This window comes from Epinephelus lanceolatus, chromosome 23, assembly GCF_041903045.1.
Source record: "Epinephelus lanceolatus isolate andai-2023 chromosome 23, ASM4190304v1, whole genome shotgun sequence".
Lineage (NCBI taxonomy): Eukaryota > Metazoa > Chordata > Actinopteri > Perciformes > Serranidae > Epinephelus > Epinephelus lanceolatus.
The window spans coordinates 32,415,558-32,441,608 of NC_135756.1; the positions used below are offsets into that span (position 1 = coordinate 32,415,558).

Below are 26,051 nucleotides of genomic sequence, written 5' to 3' on the forward strand. Positions count from 1 at the left end.
ACTCTCAACTTGGGATCCCCACATTGCTACAATGCTCAGAAACGGTGACTTGATATGTTTGATCCCAGTGTTTAACTTGATTTATGAATGGATAACATCATGGTGTGTCAGTATCCCAATGAGCTCTTATATGCTCTTATTTACCGGTGCCTTCACAGGGGCTTCTCAGAGCTGTTCCCTGGCATACCGGTTTTGTATTGTTTGTTTTCCACAGTAAATTAGCTATTTATGGGTACATAGCCTATACTGCACACTTTTATTCACTTTTTTCATTTTTCATTTTCGTTTATGCTTTACTTTTACTCAATTTTGCTTCATTTGCCTTGTGTTTTGTTTTTTGTGTATGCTGTATCCAAATATGGTATATGATCTACATAATCTTTCTTCATCCTTTTACATCTCCACTTTATGGTTAACTTCAATTTTATGAGCCTGAATGTAGGAGGTTTGAACTCACCAGTGAAAAGATTGAAATGCCTTGAATTTTTAAAACTCAAGCATGTGGATTTGGCTTTTTTGCAAGAGACTCATTTGAAACAGGTAGATATAAGTAGATTTAATAATAAAATGTATAAAGTTATATCATATTCCTGTGCCCCTAATAAATCAAAGGGTGTATTAATTGTTGTCAAAAGAAAACTTAACATAAAAATAGGTATCTCTGGTGGAGATGTAGAGGGAAGGTTTTGCTATGCAACCTTAATCCTCAACAGAACAAAGTTCTGTGTGTGCTCTGTTTATGCACCTAATGTGTTTAATCCTACATTCCTTGATGGTGTGAAGCTGAAATTGTTGGATTCTGCTGACTCAGTACACATTAAATCCAGCTATTAAGGATTACACCTTTTACTCATCTCGCCATCATTCATTCTCTAGAATAGACTATATATTAATCTCTTTAACTTTTTTAAAATGCATCTCACATGCGTCCATCCTATCAATGCTTATCTCTGATCATTCACCTGTCCTTATTTCTTTTGAAACTATGCCTGGACACTCTCATTTCAAAAGGTGGCATTTCAATACTTCTCTGTTGCAGAACGCTGATTTCCTGAACAAAATCACCAACGAACTGAGAGAGTTTTTAGCGGTTAATTTACAACCAGGGATTAACCCTCACACCCTGTGGAAAGTTACTAAGTGTTGTGTAAGAGGTATATGTACTTCTTTCTCCTCTCATTTGAGTAGAGAATGTAAAAGTAAATTTCTATTTCTAGAGAATGAAATATCGAGACTTGAATCTCTTCAGAAATCTTCCTTTTCTGAGAATAGACAGAGAGATTTATCTATAGTAAAATCAGAGTTTAAATCTCTAGCAACTTCTAAAGCGGAGTTCTTACATCTCAGAACTTGTCAAGAGATTTATGAAAATGCTGAGAAACCAAGTAAACTTTTGGCATTGAGACTTAAGCAGTCTGAACAACTAGCATCCATAGATATGATCAAAAATGCTAATGGAGAATTATGTACACTTCCTTCACAAATTAATGAAACTTTTTCTTCCTGTTACTCTAAATTATATACATCTGAGTGTCACAAAGATAATTCGGCAATATTGTCATTTCTAAACTCCTTGAATCTACCCACTCTTTCAGCAGAGCAGATTTCTAAGCATGAGGACCCTATTATCCTAACTGAAATGAAAGATGCTCTGGACTTAATGCCAAAAGCAAAATCACCAGACTTAGATGGCGTTCCACCAGAGCTTCTTGTGGCTTTATGGGACCTGGTTGGTCCAGTCATTTTGGACTCTTTTAATTTTTCACTTGTGGTTGGAGGCTTCCATCGGGATCAAAAAACTGCACTTATTTCTCTTCTTTTAAAAAAAGGTAAAGACCCGTTGGAATGTTCCAGCTATAGACCCATAGCAATCTTAAACTGTGATGTCAAACTATATGCAAAAGTTTTATCAAGATGACTGGACACTTGTATCTCGTCCTTGGTTCATCCAGACCAAGCTGGCTTCATTAAAGGCCGCTTGGCTTCTGATGGCAGTCGCCCTGAGGCTGTGATTGGTGTAGATAGCTGTTGTCCCCGCCTCTTTACACATCTTCGGCAGCATCTGTGCGAGTGAGTTTATTCCCAGCGGAGCTTTAGCGTTTAGAGTGATACATACACAGTGAAATAACCGTGATGTTGTACTCCAATATCGTCATGGTTTTACTGTCTCTCGACCAATCAGATTGCAGGGCCGGAACTAACTGTTGTATAATTCTCTATTGACCATGTGAAACAGCATACATTTTTTTCCTTTGTTCTACCATATGAAACAGCATACAATTTTTGCTTTGTTCATTAGTTTTGGTTGTTTCTGTTTGTTTGTTTTCATGTTTTTTTATTTTTGGTTCTTTATTTACATTGCGCTATGTACAGATGATTTTCAAAATCAAATAAATAATTATTAAACATCAAAAAAAAAAAAAAAATGTTGTTATAACATACTGATCTCACTGACAACAACAACAACAGCCAGAATATTCACATTTAAAAAAACATTTTTACAGTCCGCAAATCATGTTTATGTTTTGAATTTGTGTTTTGGCCTGTTGCGCCACCCACCGCCATCTACCAGTCACACAGTCAGTAGAGTCTCAGCATCAGTTACAGTTACAACTGAGCTACAGCAGCATGGCAATCAGCATTAGCAGTGTCCTGGTACACAGCATTAGCAGCCGGCTCCTCCTCAGCTGTATCCCGGCAGCAGCGTTAGCAGTGTCCCGGTACATAGCATTAGCAGCCGGCTCCTCCTCAGCTGTATTCCAGCAGCAGCGTTAGCAGTGTCCCGGTACATAGCATTAGCAACTGGCTCCTCCTCAGCTGTATCCTGGCAGCAGCGTTAGCAGTGTCCCGGTACATAACATTAGCAGCTGGCTCCTCCTCAGCTGTATTCCAGCAGCAGCGTTAGCAGTGTCCCGGTACATAGCATTAGCAACCGGCTCCTTCTCAGCTGTATCCCGGCAGCAGCGTCAGCAGTGTCCCGGTACATAACATTAGCAACTGGCTCCTCCTCAGCTGTATTCCAGCAGCAGCGTCAGCAGTGTCCCGGTACATAGCATTAGCAGCCGGCTCCTCCTCAGCTGTATTCCAGCAGCAGCGTCAGCAGTGTCCCGGTACATAGCATTAGCAACTGGCTCCTCCTCAGCTGTATCCTGGCAGCAGCGTTAGCAGTATCCCGGTACATAACATTAGCAGCTGGCTCCTCCTCAGCTGTATTCCAGCAGCAGCGTTAGCAGTGTCCCGGTACATAGCATTAGCAACCGGCTCCTTCTCAGCTGTATCCCGGCAGCAGCGTCAGCAGTGTCCCGGTACATAACATTAGCAACTGGCTCCTCCTCAGCTGTATTCCAGCAGCAGCGTCAGCAGTGTCCCGGTACATAGCATTAGCAGCCGGCTCTTCCTCAGCTGTATTCCAGCAGCAGCGTCAGCAGTGTCCCGGTACGTAGCATTAGCAGCCGGCTCCTCCTCAGCTGTATTCCAGCAGCAGCGGAAAACTGAAGATCAAGGATGTGGCGGCACGGCCCTGCCACGGCATTTTGAATTTGAGTGCAGTAACTGTTTTGGCCACATTCTTACATACAGCGCCTTTAAAAGCTAAAAGACGTTAGTGCTGGAAAATGATTTAAATATTTTTATTTCTTTAGTCTACTAATCTTATTTATGCACACAGCATCAACAGAGAGGCTGAGGGAGTGAAGGAGCGAGAGACACTTTGTCCTTGTCATATATGTCTTGTATATAACAAGTCTGTGTTGTCACTGCATTTTTAAAAACACATCTGTTGCCTGCATCCAGTCACTGTTTAAATGTCACACAGTAGACTACAACTACCAAGAAGAATGGAAATGCGCTATGGTCCACCTCACACACAAACTAGCAAACAAACACTGACCTGACACAATCAAGCAGCTCTGTCTCCTACACATACAGCACAGCGCTGTACTGCACGTGTGCTACTGCAGTCATTTCATTTATCTCACAGACTGATTTAGTGTAGTGTGTGAAACATATAGACCGATGTCACACTGTAGACTAATGAACAGACAGATTAAACAGAGCTGCAGCACTGTGTTTCTCTAAGGTTGCTTTCACACCTGTAGGTTTCATTTGGTCCGCACCAGAGGGAAAAAATGCTCCTTTGTTGCATTTTAGTTTTGGTTCGGTTTCTGTTCACACTGACTTTTTTGTAAACAAAACAAGAGGAGTAAACATGAAATTCTACAGACTGATGGGTAACTCAGTGACTGGACAGTTTGGGTGTTTCCCATCCTGCATCATCAGGACCCATGTGGGGAAATCAAATTCGATTGACTGACAGAAGTTAATGCAGCAGCACTTTAATGCTTCTTAAGTGTTTATATTTATGTCGTTTGGTTTCACAAAGAGCTTGTGGAGAAATAACTTATTGTATGCATTATTAGTAGGCTATTATTAGACTGCAAATCAATGGCATGTTATGAATAATGACTAACAGAGAGGATGAAAAGAAGGCGTCTTATACAGTGATGGTTTGGGGCTTAAAACTGTGGGATGATCAGTATCACACACTTTTAATGGAGTTAATGAACAGATAAAGTACATGGAGTCAGATACAATGGTGACAGCTTTTTAATCAGGGAAAATACCCTCACTGACGTGCATATGTGTTACCATGGCTACATGTATGCATTACCATTAAAAGGTTATGGGATATAAGTGGCAATTTATTAGGATCAATCATGAGATCGCAGACAGATTTCATGATCAGCAGATGGATTTATTGATAGTTTAACTGTTGCTAAAATCACATATCTGCTATCATAAAATGCTGTGGTTGGTTCATTTTCTTTCATACCACAAACAAACTGCACCAGAGCCCATTCTGAAGTAGACTGAGACCCACCTTTTCAAGCGGTCTTGGTTCAGTTGCTTCGTCCATGCCAGGGTTCGACTGACAGCTTTCATACCAGCCCAAACAAACCGTACTAACCATGCAGACAGACCTGAGTTAGTTTTAACCGAACCAAACAGGTTAGATGTAAAAGCACCTGAAGTGTTTCTGGATAACTTGTGTATGAGTGAGTGAGTGGGGCGGAGTTGTGCGGAGATTGTGAGAGAGGAGAAAGGCACAGTGGCATGGCTATTTGGAAGAGCGGCATTCTGTAATGCAACAAAGTAGTTGCATTTACATCTGGTAAAGGTGGAGCTTTCAATTTTAATATAATGCTGGACAGACATGCTTTGAACTGAAGTAGTTTTAATCATTTTTGCACAGATTGTACTTGTTTTTGACACAGTTCTGTGTAGTTTTTTATCTGTTTGAGTGCCACAAAGCCATGCGTAGAGAAAAAGAGACCAGCTGTGTAAAAATAGTGAAGAGCAGGGTGATGCTTCCGTGGTTGATATGGTGGCTTTAGTTGATTAGAATCAGTCTGGTGCTGCAGATGTGTTGCACCATGTCTGTGCCACATTGATTTTAGCCAAACAACGAGACCAAGACTTCCTAAAAAAGTGCTTGTTTACCTCCATGTTTACTGCTCTTGGTTTGTGAACACAGAATGACTAGCACTAAAACAACAATAGATGTTTTCAGGGGCACAGAAACTCCATAGTACTAAGGACAGGGAGTCCCCAGAACAGTTTGGTCTGAAAACAGCTTATGTGTAATTTCTGTTCTTTTGGTCTGTACCAGTCAACGGAACAAGAGGCATGAATGACACAAAAAATGCCATGTGGCTTCCACTGTGAATAGGGTTCATCCAAGGTCATGTGGTCTGAAATTTGGAGCAGCTCAACTTTAGTTCAGAGGGTTAGGTTGCATTTTGAGGCATGTCTGAACAGATAAAGGGAAAGTGTCCTCAGATCATCTTATCTTCATTTGTGAGGGAAGACAATTCGTAAGCATTAAAGGTTTTAGTGTTCTCATGCATGTGGCACAAAATAAATATAAAAATCTTTCTCTGTGCAGCTGAGCCAGTGAAGGTGGAGAGCTCCGTCCCTCTCATCGAGGAGTTTGACAGTGAGGCATCGCAGGACAACAAAGAGTTGAGGAAGCAGCTCTGTCCGTATGCAGCTGTTGGAGAGTGCCGCTACGGAATCAACTGTGCCTATCTCCACGGCGATGTGTGTGACATGTGTGGCCTCCAGGTGCTCCACCCCACTGACAACGCTCAGCGCTCTGAGCACACAAAGGTAACCTGGAATACCCTGGAATGGATTATAAAGCCATTTTATCCAGTGACATTGACTGTTTGCAACAGCTCAAAATGAGATGCTAATACCTAAATGTTTTGTACCCTGATCTTAGCTAATTAGAGAATGATGAAAAGAGATGAAAGATTGGATAATGAATTCACAATACTTCAAAGGAATACTTTGCTGATTTTCAACCAGCTTTGTGTCAAAACAATGTTGGTAGTATGTGTAAATGAACTGTGGTAAACTTCCCTCCATCTAAGCAGTCCCTCAGTATTGCTAAACAATTTTTTTCCCCTTCCCCTATTGAAGGTTGATCAGGCACCAAAACATGACACAGCAGTTTATTTAAGCAATAAGTCTCAAGAAGATTTTTGCTTTTATCAAACAAACCAATACTTAGGACGTATACCTGGCAACATTCAGAAAATAAAAAAACAACAAAATGCAATAAGTTATTGATAAAAAAGTGACTCTTCCACCAAGCAACTTCAGTGACATTTATCAGAATGGTTGCCAAGCAGAACAGGCACAGTGGAAAGCTCTGGCTGCTGTGCAAATCCGTGGCAACACGGAGCCAAAAATGTTGACTCCCGTGGGCTCTAATGTGCCTAATATTAGGAGAAAGGCAAAAACAAAAAGAGAGGTCTCAAGATGCTGCAGTGATATTATAACCACATTAGGGATGTCCAGATTGATGGCCAGCTGATTACTGTTGGCTGATACTCAGTAAAGATATGTAATGTAGCCTCTGTTAGCTGTTGGTTCCAGCCACTGGCTGCTAACAGCTGACACGGGTTCGTTGTTTCAGTGTAGCATTATGAGAAAAAAAAAATGGGGTGCGTTCTCTGACACATCGATACCAAGTTTACTGTGTCCTTTTTGTCCCCAGTGGTGTCCCAGGGAAGACCTTAGTTTGTCCCAGAGACCTTTCTGTTGTCCCTGGTACAACAGGACACAGTTAGTTTTGAGCCCTCTTGTGACATAACTAAAAACTATCGGCTGCTGCCATCGGTGAATGTCATCTTGTTTGGCTAATGGCAGTCAACAAGGCAAATAACTTCCGATACCAATGCGGGGCTGATAAAGCGGTGGTGAATTCACTCTTGCACGTAAGATTGAGCCACTCTTATCTGAACACAGCTCTGTAAAGTCCAGTCTATAAGAAATACTTTACATTTGCCATGTTTTGAACTCCTCCGCGTTCTCCCAGCTGCTTTCTCCTGATCTGTTAGCTAAAGGAGCACAGTTGAATAGAACCCTGGTTAAACAGAAGAGGCCTCAGTGTGTTGGTTTAACTCTTTCCTCTCCTAGGCATGCATCGAGGCCCACGAGAAAGACATGGAGATTTCATTTGCCATCCAACGCAGCAAGGACATGATGTGCGGCGTGTGTATGGAGGTGGTGTTTGAGAAGGCCAACCCAAGCGAGCGCCGCTTTGGCATCCTCTCCAACTGCAGCCACTGCTACTGTCTAAAGTGCATTCGCAAGTGGAGGAGTGCCAAGCAGTTTGAGAGCAAAATCATCAAGTGAGTCACTTACACATGGCAAAGTAGGGCTCCATCACTCTGAGGCTAAATGATTTTGAATTTGAATCTCTCGTCGATTTTCTCAGAAGACTGTCAAATATTCACTAATCAATTAGGTAGCTTTTATTGAGTTATAGTCTGTAGAACATGAAAACAGATGACCAGAAAAGTTGTAAAATCTATGTGACAAACTGTGTAAAAATCCAGAGGTATTTGATTTCCAGGTAGTGAACCGAACAGAGCGTCCATGCAACTGAGAAGCTTTGGACAGCACATTTTTTGTGTCTCCTCGATCAACTATCAAAATAGCCATTGATTAAGTTTCTGTCAAGATCCTTAAATGGACGATCATTTCAACATTGTTATCTGTAGTGCTGTATTGAGCTGATACTTCAGTTTAAACCGTATTTCACATTTTATTCCTCTTTATAAAGCCAGTTCCCTAAATTGTCAGTGCAGGAAGTTACAGAGATGAATTTAGTTAAAGCTCATTTCTTCTGTGTGCTGGAGGGCAGACATCTGCCTGTTTATTCTGATAGGAAATAAAGACAAGTGAAATACTTTCAGGCATCCCATCTTGACAGAAATACAACAGTGCTGCGTGCAATATTAGCACATAATGTTATATAGACAAGAGAAGCAGGTTCACTAAGTCAAGATCAGGTCATCCTCTTTATGTCCTTTTTTTAAATCCATTGTTAAATGTGTAATTCACCTTTATTGCAATTGAATACTTTAAATTCCAAAGCAGCCCAAAGTGAGGAATTTATTTTGTATTTTAAGCTCCTTTATTAAGAGCTCAAATAAAAAATCAATAACATTCAGAGGTTGTGAAATGTTTTCAGAATGAATTTCCGACTCTGGGATTGTAAGGCTGAGTTTTGAAAGCTTTTTAGGACGTTTGTAGCTGTAGGAACTGGGAACGTCTAAATAAAATCAATGATAGGTTAGGATCAGTTAAACATACAGTATGGAATTTTCTGCCTCGAGGGGTCTCTTAATCAAAACAGTAACAAATAAAACAAGCAATGCTTTCAGTGCAGTCAGTTTCTCACAGTTAGGATTCTTTCAGTGTTCATTGTTAAGGAAGTTTTTACCAGGAACCGAATAATCCGCAGAGATCTCCTTCTCTGAAAAACAAACCTACGAGGTGATTAAAAGTGGTAACAACACTGACCAAAGCAGCTTTACATTAAAAATCAGTGTTTCTCTGATGGTGTTTGGCAACTTTTGCTCAGCTTGTTTCTCTGATAATTAAAGATCCAGACGTCAGATGACTAGAATCCTTCATCTAGCTGAAATATGTAGTCAAAAATGGCAAAGATCTAAAAATCATCATAAAATTGTAAAAATGTGACTTAAAAGTGGATGAGAAGCTATTTAAGACAGCACAACCCTGATGCATATGCTAAGGGAATATGAGGCCACTCAGTGCGTTTACATGACATCAGAAAAAAGCGATTTATTGTGTGAAATCAACTAAGGCCCTGATCGCAAAAAGCATTTTAGCAGCTGGAAGCGGCTTTTTGTAATTGTTTTTAGGGATAGACCGATACAGATTTTTTTAGGGCCGATGCCGATACCGATTTTTTTTCCATCACCCTTAGCCGATGACCGATTATGGACTGCCGATTTTCTTGAGCTGATATTTGGGGCCGATACTGCTTTTGCTCCCTCAATTTACATAAAAAAAAATGACACAATGATAACAAATATTACAGGTCTCAAGTTTAAAATAAGAAACATTTATTGAACAGTAAAAAATACTAAAACAAGATGGAAAGTTGAGGTTGAACAGGTAGAATATTATTATTATTATACATTCAAATAAAAAAAAAGAGTTCAGTGCTCTTAAATCTTCCAGTAATGTCTTTATAAAATAAACAAATATTTAAGCTGAAGCATAAATAAAACAACAACTACTGTACACAGTAGGATTCAACAGCTTTGTTCAACTTAACCACATACTTTCAAATGAAAAAAAGTGCCAGGGAAAAATAAATCCGCGAACCCACGCGCGTATCGGCCGATGCTGATACAAGTAAAAAACTCAAATATCGGCCCAGTATATCGGCCGGCCGATGTACCGGTCTGTCCTTAATTGTTTCTAATGAGAATAAAGCTTTTTGCTTGCTGTTTTTGCCTTGCCACACACCTTACATTGCTGCACTCTAGGCGCCTTGTTTTTTTATTGTTTTTTTTTTTTTGTTTGTTTTTTGTTTGTTTTTTTTTGCTGGAGCGCTCTGTACTCCTTGAGTTAAAAAAAGACCTAAACTCAAAGCAGAAAAGCGCCCCACTGTCTCTGTCTTTTTCCCCTTGTCCAATCGGATGATTTGAGTGGCAGGACTTCTGTGGTATTCACAACAACAAGCTTACAGTTGGTAAACAATGGAGGAGAAACTGGTGGTACTCAGTTACTTAGCAGGACCAATGGACTCCCTATAGTTAGTATTCATTTTGTTATGCTAGGCTTGACAGCAGACAGCAGGTTGTCAAACTGGAAATGGCCATCATGGAGGCGAAGCTGCTGAACCAACTGGTGGCACGCCCTGTGATCCACCCTCTTTCTTTTTTTTATGATGTCATGTACCCACAGATTTCCGCTTCCCTGTGCCCAACAAACTACTTGCTGACAGCCTCTCACCCTCAACCAGAGCTACAGCAAACACCCTCTGCCTGTCCATTTTAGTAACCAGCTGCTAATTACTATCAAATAAAATAAATAAGCGGTAGGTTGACTACACAGTAAGGTTAGGCTATGGAGGTGAGGGGTTGGTTGCCTGACAACAATAAAAGGGCACAGCAAGTGTGTTTTTACTAGAGGCAATTAAGTGCAATTTAAAAAAAAAAAAAAAAAAGTAGAGGTGTTTTGGGACCTGAAAAATGCTTTGTGTGTGATTGGGGCCCATGTTAGTGCGACTGAAATCGTACAAAATCAGATTTCTCAAAGTCGGATTGGGGGTCAAAACTAGCCGAGGCACTCTGCGCATGCTTCAGAGTTTCCGCCCTGGGCTTTGACGCGGAAGTGGAATAGCATTAAATGCGTGACAGAAGAAGAAGCCGGTAACAGCATGGCGAAATCTACATACAGAGGCATACATTTTTGGATGAATAAAAGGTACAGAGCTGTAAAGTTGTCCACCATGGAACCAGTTTGCCTCTAGCTAACCACAGCTAATCGTAGCCCATACTTTCCCTTGACATATTCATTTATGGGAATGCTTTGTTGTAAAGAAAATATGGGCAGATAGGTGGAGTTTTGTTAACAGGTTGTGTTCTTATTGTAATGTTCTGGTCAGGATGCCACACTGGCCCAATCCCAGTCACCACACAGCTGATGTTTAACAGTACTTGTACCAGACTCTCAATGTTCCAGGACTCTTTCCACCACTTGTTTTCTTCTCCTCGCAGGTCTTGCCCAGAGTGTCGAATCACATCTAACTTTGTCATCCCAAGCGAGTACTGGGTGGAGGATAAGGACGACAAGCAGAAACTCATCCAGAAATACAAGGATGGCATGGGGTACACAAAGGATACACATCCACACACTCACTACACAAAGTGCTGCACTGAAGCCTTGTTTCTACCAACTGCTTTGTATCTACTACAGGAAACAAACAAACCAGAGAAACAAGGACACAATGCATACAGCTTTTCTGCTTCTTTAGTTTTCACTAAAGCTGAAGCTGAGTTTTCTTGTCTTTTCTTTAAAGGCATTTAATGAAGCTGCTTCTTCTTGTAATTTTCTGGTCTTTTGAAATTGTTAAATATCAGCAATGCAAAGTCCATTATTTTCCCTTCAGGATGGAGCAGACAGATTTTGAATAGAAAGCTGTTGCGGGTGGATGTGATGAGTGGGATGGTGAATCTGCAGGAGTGGGTGGTGATGGTGGGAAGCTCTACAGGGAGCGGGCCGATGCATGATGTAAACAAACACACATGTAACCTTAACACAGTGGGCAGTATCGAGGTCAGCACAATGATTGAGGTCATGTTTGAATATCGTACGATAAGTTGATAACAACATTATTATGACAGGTTTACTTGGAATTACTGAGACAATCTCACTTTTTGTTTGTATTCTCTGACTTCTTCTTGTCCTCCCCAGGAGTAAACCGTGTCGATACTTTGACGAGGGTCGTGGAACATGTCCTTTTGGCTCAAATTGCTTCTACAAGCACGCTTTCCCTGATGGTCGGCTGGAGGAGGCTCAACCACAGCGAAGACAGACCGGGTCCAACAGCAGGAATCGGGTAACAGCTCGCATTAACACCCTGTCATTGCACCAGCAAGTACTCCTAAACATACATAAGATAGTCACAGTTTGTATGATAGCCAAAGTTTTCTTTACTGGTACATGTAAGGATTGTTAATGCTGTCAGAAGCCTCTGCTTTTACTCTGCCAGTAAAAGTAACCACAGCTCCTCAGCTGTAGCACCCTCTGCTGGATGTGGAAAGTATGATATGTAATAACATGCACAGTGATCAGGAAAATAAAAACTCCTCTGAGGTGTAATGATGAACAGAAACCCTGCCGTTAATAGTGCCATACTGAAAATGTAGTGCATTTATGGAGCTTGGAGAGTAAACAGAGTAAGTTATGTGTTGGAAAGCTCTGCTGTTGCAGCCCCAAAATGGCCACCAACAATTAACATAGAGTACAGGCCAAAAGTTTGGACACACCTTCTCATTCAATGCGTTTTCTTTATTTTCATGACTATTTACATTGTAGATTCTCACTGAAGGCATTTTAACTATGAATGAACACATGTGGAGTTATGTACTTAACAAAAAAAGGTGAAATAACTGAAAACATGTTTTATATTCTAGTTTCTTCAAAATAGCCACCCTTTGCTCTGATTACTGCTTTGCACACTCTTGGCATTCTCTCCATGAGCTTCAAGAGGTAGTCACCTGAAATGGTTTCCACTTCACAGGTGTGCCTTATCAGGGTTAATTAGTGGAATTTCTTGCTTTATCAATGGGGTTGGGACCATCAGTTGTGTTGTGCAGAAGTCAGGTTAATACACAGCCGACAGCCCTATTGGACAACTGTTAAAATTCATATTATGGCAAGAACCAATCAGCTAACTAAAGAAAAACCAGTGGCCATCATTACTTTAAGAAATGAAGGTCAGTCAGTCCGGAAAATTGCAAAAACTTTAAATGTGTCCCCAAGTGGAGTCGCAAAAACCATCAAGCGCTACAATGAAACTGGCACACATGAGGACCGACCCAGGAAAGGAAGACCAAGAGTCACCTCTGCTTCTGAGGATAAGTTCATCCGAGTCACCAGCCTCAGAAATGGCAAGTTAACAGCAGCTCAGATCAGAGACCAGACGAATGCCACACAGAGTTCTAGCAGCAGACCCATCTCTAGAACAACTGTTAAGAGGAGACTGCGCCAATCAGGCCTTCATGGTCAAATAGCTGCTAGGAAACCACTGCTAAGGAGAGGCAACAAGCAGAAGAGATTTGTTTGGGCCAAGAAACACAAGGAATGGACATTAGACCAGTGGAAATCTGTGCTTTGGTCTGATGAGTCCAAATTTGAGATCTTTGGTTCCAACCGCCGTGTCTTTGTGAGACGCAGAAAAGGTGAACGGATGGATTCCACATGCCTGGTTCCCACTGTGAAGCATGAAGGAGGAGGTGTGATGGTGTGGGGGTGTTTTGCTGGTGACACTGTTGGGGATTTATTCAAAATTGAAGGCACACTGAACCAGCATGGCTACCACAGCATCCTGCAGCGACATGCCATCCCATCCGGTTTGTGTTTAGTTGGATGATCATTTATTTTTCAACAGGACAATGACCCCAAACACACCTCCAGGCTGTGTAAGGGCTATTTGACCAAGAAGGAGAGTGATGGAGTGCTGCGGCAGATGACCTGGCCTCCACAGTCACCGGACCTGAACCCAATCCAGATGGTTTGGGGTGAGCTGGACTGCAGAGTGAAGGCAAAGGGGCCAACAAGTGCTAAACACCTCTGGGAACTCCTTCAAGACTGTTGGAAAACCATTTCAGGTGACTACCTCTTGAAGCTCATGGAGAGAATGCCAAGAGTGTGCAAAGCAGTAATCAGAGCAAAGGGTGGCTATTTTGAAGAAACTAGAATATAAAACATGTTTTCAGTTATTTCACCTTTTTTTGTTAAGTACATAACTCCACATGTGTTCATTCATAGTTTTGATGCCTTCAGTGAGAATCTACAATGTAAATAGTCATGAAAATAAAGAAAACGCATTGAATGAGAAGGTGTGTCCAAACTTTTGGCCTGTACTGTATGTAAAGGCAGTAGTGTGACAGGATGGTTGTACAGAATTACAGAATAAGATTTTAGTTGAAATTAGTAAAATGAACATTATTTACATTATTCAGGGATTTCTATCTGTTACTCAGTGTAGGTTCCATTGTTAAATGTGAATAATAAATGAAACGGAAAATACAGTTTTGCAAACAATGTCAAATGGTGAACAGATATGTGAGACATGAAGGAAGTTTCACAGTTAAGACCTGTTTTTATTGAATATCCTCTTCTCTTATCAAATGAGTATTGTTTGAATGCAGTCATTCATGTCTGTTAGGCTATTTTTTAGGGCTGCCCCGGACCAAGAATTTTCCTAGTTGACCAATAGTTGTCATTTAGGGCCATTAGTCGACTAGTCGCCTGCATGTTTACAATATTAATGTAATTATTAAATTATTAAATTATATTTTGAGTGAGGCAACACAATGGTTTGAGTTGAAGGTCTGAGAGGGAATAGTATCAGTAAAATTGTTAACACTGTGCTGCATTACAGAGAAATACAAAACCGTACCAATGAACCTTCATTAATATAGGCCTATATTTTATCTACAAGTGCACGTCACACACTGAGCGAGCCGCCTGTTAATGATGCTGTCGGCAAAGCAGTATTGATTGTGCTAAGTGGCTAATGGGCATGTAGCTACTTCCATGTTTCAGATGATACTTCATGTTTGTACTGGACGAATGTTTGCCCGCAGAGTTCACATATCACTTTAGGTTCGTCCTCCACCTTCTCAAAATGAGCCCACACTTTGGATTTCCTGCCATGCATGGTCACCTCCTGTGTCTGTCCTTTCAAATTAAATTCCCACATGGTCCAGTCATATAGGTTTTGATTTATTTTGACGAGGTGCAGCTTCTAATAGAGTTTTTTTTGTGACTAAACGATCAATGAAATCTTACCGACTAACGACCTTTCTGTCAACTAACAGTTGGTCAGCTATTAGGGGGCAGCCCTACTCTATATAATTTAATTGGGAAGTAGACAACTTTTCAGATAAAGCTGTCTGCTTATCAACTCCTTGATCATGGCAGAATAAAGTACTGTCCACCACTGCTCATTTCAGAAATGCCACCACAAGAAAATGTGTTCTTTGTTTCTATTATCAAACGGACAATGGATCATAGATGTTTGTTGTCTGGCTGCCAGTGTTAGCTAACATGCTAACAATAGTGAGCCTTAATTTTCCCCGGATTGTGCCTGGGTCCAAACAGGAACCAATCTAAACACACATTATATTACATAAACATGTTTTCTTGTGGTGTCCTGTCTAAAATGAGCAGTGGTGAAAGTTACAATATACTGTTATGATCAAGGAGTTGATAAGCAGGCCGTGTTAGCTAGCTTGCGCTAGTTGAAAGGTTGTCTGTTTCCACATTAAATGATATTATATGGGAACAGTATTTACGGTTTCCAGAGTATGTTCTTGTTGGAAAATAAAACCTTCTCCTCTTTCCTCCCAGAACTCGAGGCGAACGCCACTGTGGGACATCTTTGACGAGCGGGAAAGCACTGACTCCTTTGACAACGAGGACGAGGAGATGGTGACGTTTGAGCTGAGCGAGATGCTCCTCATGCTGCTCGCCGCAGGAACCGACGACGAGGTGACAGATTCAGAGGATGAATGGGACTTGTTTCACGAGGAGCTGGACGATTTCTATGAGATTTACCTATAGCAGCCCCACCCACTATCCCCACCCGCCCTCGTGTATATTAGACACTAGAATGGACTGTCTTGTGCGAGTGATGGACAGTAGCTTTTCCCCCACCCCCCTGTATTGTGGCAGTGCCTTTAAGCAGGCCATTAATAAAATAAATGAACTTATAAAAGATTAAAAAAAAAAAAAAAGAAAAGAAAAAAAAATTCAGCAAGTCAGTGCGCTCGTGCTAAACATTTTCTAGACATCTATCCTTGTGGGTCTATCTTGTGCGGTTCATGTTAAAAGGAAAAATAATAAAATGACAAAAAGAGCTCAATATAAGATTTAACAAAAATTATAACTTCAAATATTGCTAATAAACATTGTCAAGTTTATTTGTGGGTGTGGGTTTGACTTGTTATCATCTACCCAGGTGTTAATACATACTTCTGAGACTCTGAGGATGCACTCGAACTTACTCCGCACCATTTACTGTAATCGTGATGGGCATGTTGTAAGATTTTACATACCTTTTTTTTTCCTTTAAGCTGCTGATAGCCAATATATTGTGCTGATGTTTAATACATTTACCATAATCATCTCCATGTTGTACTGAAAAATATTTACTGTCCCCTTTATTCAGGGTCAGAAAGTCTTTCATGGGGCATTTAGAACATAAACTGTCCATCAGAGCCCAAACAGTCAAACTGTTGTGAGGTTTTACCACCAGCCCTGATCCTGAGTAGCCGTGTTTGCAACTTGGACATTTCATAGACTGAGCAGGTTTACAAAGGCTGATCTGCAGCTGTGGGATTTAAAGTGAAATTTCTAGAGCACACTGATCTGCGATTTCACTGTCGCAGAAAAATTTCCAGTGTCGGAATAAAATCACGACAGTTTTCCCTTTGGTGTTGCGTGCTCCTGTGATCTGGCTAGTTTGGTGTAAAGTGGTCATAAGAGGTAGTACGAGCTGTATTTTTCTCGTCCTGATGTTCCGACAAAATCAAACGTGTTTAATAATATGCAAGTTTTTAGCCTTGGCTCATGCAAATACTGAAGTTGAATGATGTGATGTACTCAATGTACTCTAACATCAGATGTTAAATTGTAGTTGGAATGAAAACTGGGTTGACATGTCTAACAACGTTAGAATTTCACGTTGAGTGGACGTTAACTTTGTGAAGTATACATTGGATTTTGTTCTCCGTACCTTACATCATGTTGTTACTGTAGGTCGAGATGACTTTGACATGAGAAGTTTGGAAGACGATAGATTTTTGTAACTTAAAACCAACAAAATATCAACATCATCTGTCGTCAGTATTTTACGCCAAATTGACGTTGGGATTAGACCTCCCGATATTGAATTTTCGTCACTGGACATCACAACCTAAGTTTAAATATCAACATCGAATGACGTTGGTGGCCAGTTTGGAGGAGTCGGTGTTTAATTTGGCGTGTATCTGATCTATCAACCAGCACTTACTTTAGTGAGAAATCTCTCATTCCTCTCATTCTTACGGTCTCGTCTCGCTAAAATAGTGCCGCTAACCATCGGAGGCTGGTAGCAATTTGAGGCGACAGAATCCAAAATGTCAAGTTTGTCCACTGATACAGTTTATCTTTATGCATTATATTGATGCCGAATTCACAAGTGTACTGTTGACATTTGACGCCTTTTGTCTTGTGTTTGTAGAATCATGTGTTTTTGCACACACTAAGAAATTACTATTTAATATTTTTTAAAGGGAGTTTGATCATCCTCCAGTAGCAGGATGGAAAACAATCTCAAAAGGACTCTAGTTGTAGTTGTGTAAATAGTGACCCTTTAAGATCCCAAGTCCTCTAGCATATGGTGTGCATAGTTTGAGGCCACAGAGTGCTGCTCAGTGCTCCCACTGGTGGCTGGAAGCTATACTACAGCTATACTACTGAACAAAAGCCACCAGTGGCAGCAGCGAGCTTACTGCTGCTGAGTGTGCTGCAGTCAAGAGTCTCATTCACTGCTCAGTGAAGTGTCTGGGTTACAAAGACGATGATCTAAGACCCTGATGCATTGTATGACAGGTCCTGGATCAAGGCTAGGGGTAAAAAACTAAGTGGCTACGGGCTAAATGACCCTTACCTTCCTCTTCTATCACACACAGACACACACACGCACCTGTGCACCTGTAGTGAATCTGGGAAACATACTGCCTTTGAATGAAGAATGAATTTACTGTGCAATTAAGGTGAAATGTCATGTCAGGTTTTCCAGATACTTTTGTTTTTCTGTGATCGAACTACAAAGCTCTAACTTCTCTGTGGTCCAATTTGCTCCCACATCAGTAAACAGCTACGTCACTCAGACAAAATACAAAGAACTTTGTTTCAAATCTTCTCCCTACACCATCCTGAATCTCAGCATCCAGGAACACCTGTGGTACCAAAAGACAACTCCTTTGTCAGAACCCGGCTAAAGAGTCAACACTTTAAGCTCTTCAGCAGACTTGCAGTGCAGAGAATCGTGGAGCTGAGACACTTTTAGTTTCCCCACAGCACCAGTGTGAAGTGTAGATTCACTGCTCTGTGTTGGCTTCACTGAGTAACGCTTTGCTGCTGAGATGTTCATCCACAGACTCCTGATAGCCGGTCTCAACCTGTTAAACTCCATCGGAATGCATATGTTTATACTGAAATGTGTGTTTTCTATGTTCCACAGCCATCCATCTTAACTTGAAATTAAAGTTTATTATCAATCTCTGTGCTGTGTGGAGTCTGACTCTTTGTCTGTTGTCTTGTCTTGTCTGAATTACGGAGAAGCTCTGAGAAAGCCACTGCACACTACCTGCTCAGCACTGAACAGCAAGTAGACACAGTTAGAGACTAGCTGGTGAACATAGTGGAGCATTTAGCAGCTAAAGATGCATATATTAACAACAGGAGTTGGTGGAGACCAAAAACAGAGCTAAAAGAGAGTATATTGGACTGTTTGCCGGGCTGTTCACCCTAAAAATTTTATGAAGTGTTTTGTCAGTGTGGTGTTTTCACCTCTGATCTGCTGCTTCAGAGTAAACTGATTTGAGCTTTTTTAATTTCAAGTGTTTTTAAGGAAATGCACCACCAAAGTGTGTTATCAAGTGACATAATCTGGACCTTGAGGTTGGTCCTCTACTTTAATTTCCATTTAAGTTCTGTACTCGCATGTTTAGCAAGGCGACAGAGGAAAATATTTGCATTGTACGATTCTGCGAACCACATATGCGTCAACAGTTACACGTTTTATGCTTGTCATATCGTTTCTAAACTGATGTAGTCTATCAGCTGACTTTGTCATCTGGTGACAAGCTGCAGGCCACTGTTTGAGACCAACAGACAACAAAAGCTGTTGTTTTACAGGGGCCCATTGTGTTTCCAGCTGCTATTTAGCCACCAAACATGGATGGTTTTTCGCTACTCATCACTTTTTTTTCCCACCATTAATAGCCGGGATTGTGCCACCAAAAGCAACTATATTTAGCTAAAACATGATCTTTTCCAACTATAACCAAATGCGTTTTGTGCCTAACCCTAACCACACGTTAACCTGTTTTGCATATTCCTAAATGACTGTGCTTCCAAATGACTACCTTAGTACTCTAGTGTAAGCAAACAGCAGAGGTGGGACTAAGAAGTCATTAGTTTGCAAGTCTCAGGACTTGCCACTCAACTCCCAAGGCAAGAGAAGCATGTCCTGAGTCAAGTCTCAAGTCCCCAGTCCTAAACTTTGAGTTTTGAGTCCTAAACAACTCATAATGTGTTTGTCACCGAATGTAAAGCTATTTAACAGGTAATACTAAATTTACAAAAATCCTGAATGCTTTTTGAAATTTGTATTTTTTTATTCAAACAAGTTTGTTTGAAGTTGTAATTTTCAACCTGCATATTTCGCTTACTGCCATTTGTTTTTTGTTGACTGCTGCATAGTGTGTGTCCTTGCACAGGTGTCGTCCCCCTCATATAAAGAATACATTTGTTGACACTCACTGCGCCGTCCAGCACTCGCTGTACTTCCTCATTACCGGTGACACAGATGGACAATAAAAAGTGTTGTGGAGTGTTGTTCCTGTGGGCTCCAGCAACACTAAACCCCTGCGCTTGCCTTAGAAGGACTAGATGCACAAACCCCTATTTTCAAATATCCCATGGAGAGAGACTCTCACTGCAGCCTGTTTTATTTGGTTCTGAAAATGTCTGCGTGCAGCTTCGTTCTGTGGAGGATAAATGAGGTGCAGACTTCCCTCAGTGTCACCAGTGATGAGGAAATACAGTGAATACTGGACGGAGCAGTGAGTGACAACCCTGCCCACAGAGTTAGAGTACTGTCTGCAGTGGAAACGCTAAACAGATGTAGGGTCTTGGTACCATGTCTGAAGGGTTACTGTTGGTTCCAAAGGTGCCATACTAAAAGTGTTTGGTGGAAATGGGAAAAAAATGCATACCAAACTAATCTGAACCGTACCGGACTGCTTGGTGGAAACAGGGCGACAGTGGGAAGAATGGGGTGTATTAGGGGCCCAGATGCTCATTTATGCCCCAGGGCCCCAAACAGATTAATGCAGCCCCTGTATCAACTTAAAACCAACATTAACGAGTAATAACACTGTGTATACAGTGCACTTTACTGTATAAGATGTCTATACAGAAATACCAACGTTAAAAAAAGTCCAAACGTGTTAAGTGAATAGGTTACATATATCATTTTTTGTAAACTGAATACCTTTTAAAAATATTATTTTCCTAATTCTCTATTTTTCTTTTTAGTCCATTTGTATATAATATGTTTGCTATCATTCTACCTGTGCATATGTTTAACTCGACATGCATCAGTGTTGAAACATGTCAAATATCATCGTGCTTCAGGATCATGTTCAGTACAAAATATTGAAAACAACATAAATTGCTTTAAGCAATCATAGCTAGTGTGAAGTATATATTTAAAAAAAAAAATCTGTAGATAAAATGACGTAATGAAAAAACATTATAACATGTGCAAATAACTGTTGTAAACAAAAGCAGGTGTAGTCCATTCCATCAGAGTCCATGCCTCTCTTTGCGCGCGCCTCTTTCTCTCCACCTTTAAAAGCATCAGTGAGGAAGAAAGAGGGGAGAAAGGGAGGCGACCGCACAAATACAATGATCTCAGAAACTGGGAACGACAATCCGAAGGCAGAGTATCTCCGATCCGAAGCGAGCTATAGCCCAGACTCCCCCGTCTCCTCCTCTCCGGAAGCCGGGCACCTCAGCAGGAGGCGGGACACCCAGACCACCAGCGGCAGCATCATCCCGGAGGAGAGCGGCAGCATCCAGCCCCTGGTCTCCTCGGCCGCGGCCGCCGCCTGCATCATGACATCGGGGGAGTTCATGCAGACCGCTCCCCTGCTGGCGCACAAATCCAAGAGGAGCCTGCTGTATAAGGCGCTCTGCTTCCTCCTCCTCGTCTTCCAGGGCGGCATTCTGGACTTCTACCTCATCATCTTCAACGACCTGTACTGGTGCTCATGGATAGCCACGGACCTGGTGGTGATCTCGGGCTGGGGGATTTTCTTCATGAAGAACGCGCGGAGCAAGAGAGAGCGGGCCTGCGGCTTCCACCAGAAAAGCTCCATCTTCGGCTGCAACCTCGGGGAGTTCACCTACGCCTACCTGGCCTGGCTCATCTATGTCATCGCCTGCACGCCGAAGGTGGTGCTCATCCTGGAGACGTCCATCCTGGATCTGATCGCGCTCAAGGTCCCGTGCGGAGTGACCGGCTTCAAGATCATCATGCTGCTGTCCGCGCCGCTGCTCTTCTGCCTCATCAACTCCATCATCGAGGATCTGAACGGGGCGACGCGGCACCACTCCCAGAGCTGCTTCATGAGCACCTGCCTGGACCTGCTGGACAGCTTCACGCTGGTGGAGATGCTGCTGAGGAGCGAGATCCCCACCGTGTACCTCAAGTACACTGTCATCACGGTGTACTTCGTGGCCCTGGCCGTGCCGGTGATCTGGCTCTACGAGCTGACGGCGTCCGAGCTGCGCTGCCGGTGGCTGTGGGCCCGCTTCTCCACGGGCCTGGTGGTCAACGCGCCCCTGCTTGTGGTCAGGTGTTTCCAGGTTTACGTCTACAAGATGCCGGTGTCGGTGTTCATGTTTAAAAACATCTTCTTCTTGGCGTGTAAGTTCCTGGAGCTGGTGGAGCAGTGCGTGGCGGTGCGTGGGGTTCGGAGGCTGGCCGGAGGCAGCAACCCGGCCCAGTTCTCCCACTGTGTGTCCGAGAACGACATGTGTCCGCACGGATATGTCAACACCCTGGCCGTCACACAGTCCTAGAGCCCGGGCTGACTGAGGGCCAGGGGCCGCCTGTCCGTCTGTCTGTCTGATGGCGGGCAAAGTGGACGAGTCGTGTTGCGTTCCAGACACAGCTGGAAATGGGAAAATCCAAATTACAAACACAGCTCCTGCTTCCAGATAGACAGCGAAGCCACACAAAGGTATTAAGGCAACATGTATCAACATACATGAGAGTAGGGAAAAGTGATTTACTCTGTACAGTTATATGACAAAGTAAATTGCAGACACAGGCTGCAATGTAACCACATGGGGCATCTTCCCACCCTCAATTTACTCCCACCAAAGTGTTTGCCAGGCTCAGATTATTATTATAAGTGTCTGACAACATCACTGAAAGGACCCCACATACATAGAGCTTTTTGTTAAAGAGTAAGATCCTTTTAGTTTGACCAGAAACAGACCTGAAATCACCATGGCTAAATCCACCAGACTCCATTTATTAAAACAGTAATTTAAGAGCATATAAAGCCAGCATATTTTCATATCTAACAGAGTGAATTAAGGGTTTATTTCATCCAAACCAGAGTTGATGATGGAACAGCAGAGAGATGAACCAAGACAGCTTTTGAGAGTTTTATTTCACTTCTGCTGACTTTGAATGAAGTGTGTTTCATGATGATAAAATTAACATTTATTTAAATGGAGTCTGGTGGGTCTGGCAATAACAATTTCAGGGCTGTTTCTGGCTTAACAAAAAGCCAAGGTCCAGACCAAGGTTCATGTTTTTGTTATTGTATACATTTGGTCCCTTGGTTTTGCATTCACATTGCAATTCTGTGAGCGGACTAAAGAACTTTACATGACATAGTTACGTTCATCTACGTAGCTTGCGTCACCTTATATTTGACATTGATTGGTTTATAAATGGGCGGGGGTCTGATGTCAGTGTGTTGTCAAGTAGGTGGGTAGAAATCCCCTCAGTGTTTACAAGCATTACCTCACGAAAATGGATGAACCGATTCTAATAATCGTCACGCTACGCATACTATTTTGACATTGCTATCAGCTGCAGCGCCAACCTAGAAGACAATATTCGCGGCTCGTACAAAAACAAAATAAGTCTACACCTTGTGCGAAGATGTCATCGTCGCCGGCAGGAAAGGAGGAGGAGGAGACAGCTAGCAATGTTAGCAATGCTGAGAACCCTGCTAACTTGGGAGCGACCAGTGTCGAGGTGAGTGACCATTGACAGCTCATTTTTGATGGTGGACTTGACTTCTCTCCTGGCGGAAATGAACAACCGGCGCACCAGAATTTCCTGTCAATGGTCCGAAAGTCCGAACCATCCAAAAAAATGCGTTCACACTAGTAACGGACCGGACCATGGTTCCGTTTGGTCCGGACTGAGACCACCTCTTTTGGCCGGACCAAATTTCGTCTGTTTGGTCCGGACCGTGGTCGGGGGGTAGTTTTGACTGCGGACCAAACTGGAAAGTCCAAAAGTCCGCACCAAACGACCTAGGTGTGAAAAGGCCCTACTCTTTAACAAACAGTTCTGTCTCGATAGAGAACCATTCCATAATGTTATCAGAAACTTCAAATAACAATCTGAGCCTGTTAGTGGCAAAAACAAGCACTTTAAATGGATGTAAGTTGATGGTGCTCAGTTGCTCGCTGGGATTACATTGCAGTCTTTTTCAGTCTTGCTCAGTATTGGACTAATTAAAAAAAATGTTGTTCTGTTCAGTCGCGTATACATAAAAACATGGGAAAATAGCATTGTAGTTGAAAAATACCCAAGTTACCCTTTAAATGGTCACTTTACTGAAATTGTAGAGTTGCAGCAATCTACCGGTGTCAAGGTATACTGTGATATAAAAGTTTCGCGTACATTTGCTTATCTACGACATTGAGAAAAAAGCAACTTGACGTTAATTCTCCCCTTTATTTTCAAAGAGGAGACTTTTTACACATGCTACCATTTACAAAATGGTTTCAAGTTTCAGTTATAGTGATAAAACGTTTGTTCAACCAACAATAACCCTTCTGTTTTCATTCCTTCAAGGGTCATTCTGACTGATACTATCAATTCTGTAATGTTGTGATACCATGAAACCGCAATATTTTATCATTCTGTGAAAATCTCATACCGCTGCAACACTACCAAAATGTGACATACATATTTTCTTAGAGACCCTGGTTAGTAATTCAACAATGTATAATGATGGTGAACAGAAAGTGTTTCTACTACTCACCATATCGGAAAATGACATTTGTCTTCTCACAAACAGTGTTCCTGTTACTCTGAATAATCCACAGAACACACTGTCAGCAGTTTTAATTGGAACTGACAAAAGAGTAGTTCCTATAAAAGCTGTCTCTGTGTTCTTTGGATGATCCACAGTAACAGGGAGATCATTTGTAGAGAGGGATGTGTTGCGTTAGATCTTTTAAAATCTTGTTAACAAAACTGAATTCACTTCCACTGTATAGTGTTGAAGAAAGAGATGTGAAAGAAAATAGACACAGTCTAATGGCAATACCTGCAGGGTTAGATTCCAGCAGAAGTCAGAGGGTTCTCCCAAATTTCGGACTGTTAGACAACTGTTACAATTAGCTAACTGGGGGCCCTTTGGTGTCTGTGGCCCTAAGGCAGCTGCTTTGGATTGCAAGTGCCAACTCCTTAACTGATTAACAACCGATAGCGCAACTGTACTTTTCTATATGTCTTGTCAAGTTGCAAAAGGGTCCCTCCCTCTTCCGCAGCTTTTAAAAAAGAAGCATTTGCTTGGCCTAAAATTGTCTATATTATCTATATATCGATATTAACTTTAAACCTGGGCACAGATCTTAAGCTGTTCGAAATGCTGCCAAGTACCAGTAACCTGCGACATGGCAACGAGGAAGACAGGCTTCTATTGGGAAGGTATTTGCAGCCTTACATTAGATTTTGACATAGGGCCCCATGACTGGATAAAAATACAAGACCCACCTTAGGGCCCTTTTCATTTAGCAGTGCATACTGCCAAACAAATAACCAGAAAGTCATTGCGACACACACAACCTGGGGCCTTCAGGGCCCAATAATCCAGCCATGTCCAGCTGTGTCCAACCTTTAACCACAATGCGGTTATGATGCATATGACATCATGTGATGCAAAAAAAAAAAAGAGTCCGTAGATTCATTATTAACAACTAACAACATTCATTTCTCAGCAGTTTGATTTCGTTGACAGGGTATGTTGCTACGTCCAAGTGACGTCAGATAACTGTATCTCTGAAACCTTGGAGCTGACTAATCTTTTTGAGGTTTTCTCTCGGACGGCCGATGACATTTTACATTACAGGAGGATGGATTTTTCAATTTTTGTACATGTCTGGAATGCATCATCTGTACCAGCCTTACAAAGCTCCCCTTTCAGACCAGTTTACAGGTGCTACAGTCAAACCCAACACCTGCAATAGCCTACTAACAAACACAGATCAAACTATAGTGCATTGGACCTTGTCGACTTGTGTGTGTTCAGTCTGTGAGTTTCACCTTGAACGGAGAGACAACAGCTGGACTTTGTGTCGTGTTGGGATGTAAAGTGCAATTTGAAGAATCGTCTGCTTTGACTCACCCCCTGCACACCAGTGTTTTCTATTGGTGACAGTGTTGTCTGCGGATCTGTGCTGCTTCTAAATGCTGTTTCCGGTACTAACAGTAGAGTAGACACTTGTGTGTAAGTTAATGCCATGTATAAAGATCCAACAGTGCCATGACTAACAGGTTTTCTACAGCCGTTTTCAAACGGACCACCTGCCAACAGAAGTTTCTGTTGGTGTCGCTGGCTGTGCCGCTGTTTTACTACTTCTCACACTTCTTGGATCACGAGTCCTTAAAGATCACTGGCTACTGGTCACTCTGACATCCATCAGTATTCTGGGTCACCTAAGAGCCCAGCTCTTAATCTCTCACCAAGAACACCTATTTATTCATTCATGGACCTCAGTATTTCTTCATTGCTAAAAGGTCGCACCCAGTATACAAGAAAGCTCAGCAGACTCTGAAAAAGTCATTTTCAACACAACTGTGAGTCTGGGACTACAGATATATGCATTAC

At 41.9% G+C, this 26,051-nt stretch overlaps 2 protein-coding genes across 2 annotated transcripts in view; both read left to right on the forward strand.

The window, feature by feature from the left end:
• The window catches only part of mkrn1 (makorin, ring finger protein, 1), a 29,598-nt gene extending 13,723 nt beyond the window's left edge, over positions 1–15,875 (forward strand). The window contains exons 4-8 of the mRNA XM_033614780.2: positions 5,945–6,168; positions 7,486–7,700; positions 11,112–11,222; positions 11,809–11,953; positions 15,475–15,875. Of these exons, the coding sequence (XP_033470671.1) occupies positions 5,945–6,168; positions 7,486–7,700; positions 11,112–11,222; positions 11,809–11,953; positions 15,475–15,687 (908 nt within the window). The 3' untranslated portion in view covers positions 15,688–15,875. The remainder of the gene's footprint in view (positions 1–5,944; positions 6,169–7,485; positions 7,701–11,111; positions 11,223–11,808; positions 11,954–15,474) is intronic.
• A 4,718-nt stretch (positions 15,876–20,593) lies between these two features.
• tmem121b (transmembrane protein 121B) lies at positions 20,594–25,355 on the forward strand. The gene has a single exon (XM_033614896.2). The coding sequence runs from the start codon at positions 20,713–20,715 to the stop codon at positions 21,982–21,984; it is 1,272 nt and encodes a 423-aa protein (XP_033470787.1). The 5' UTR covers positions 20,594–20,712; the 3' UTR covers positions 21,985–25,355.
• The last annotated feature ends 696 nt before the right edge of the window (positions 25,356–26,051 follow it).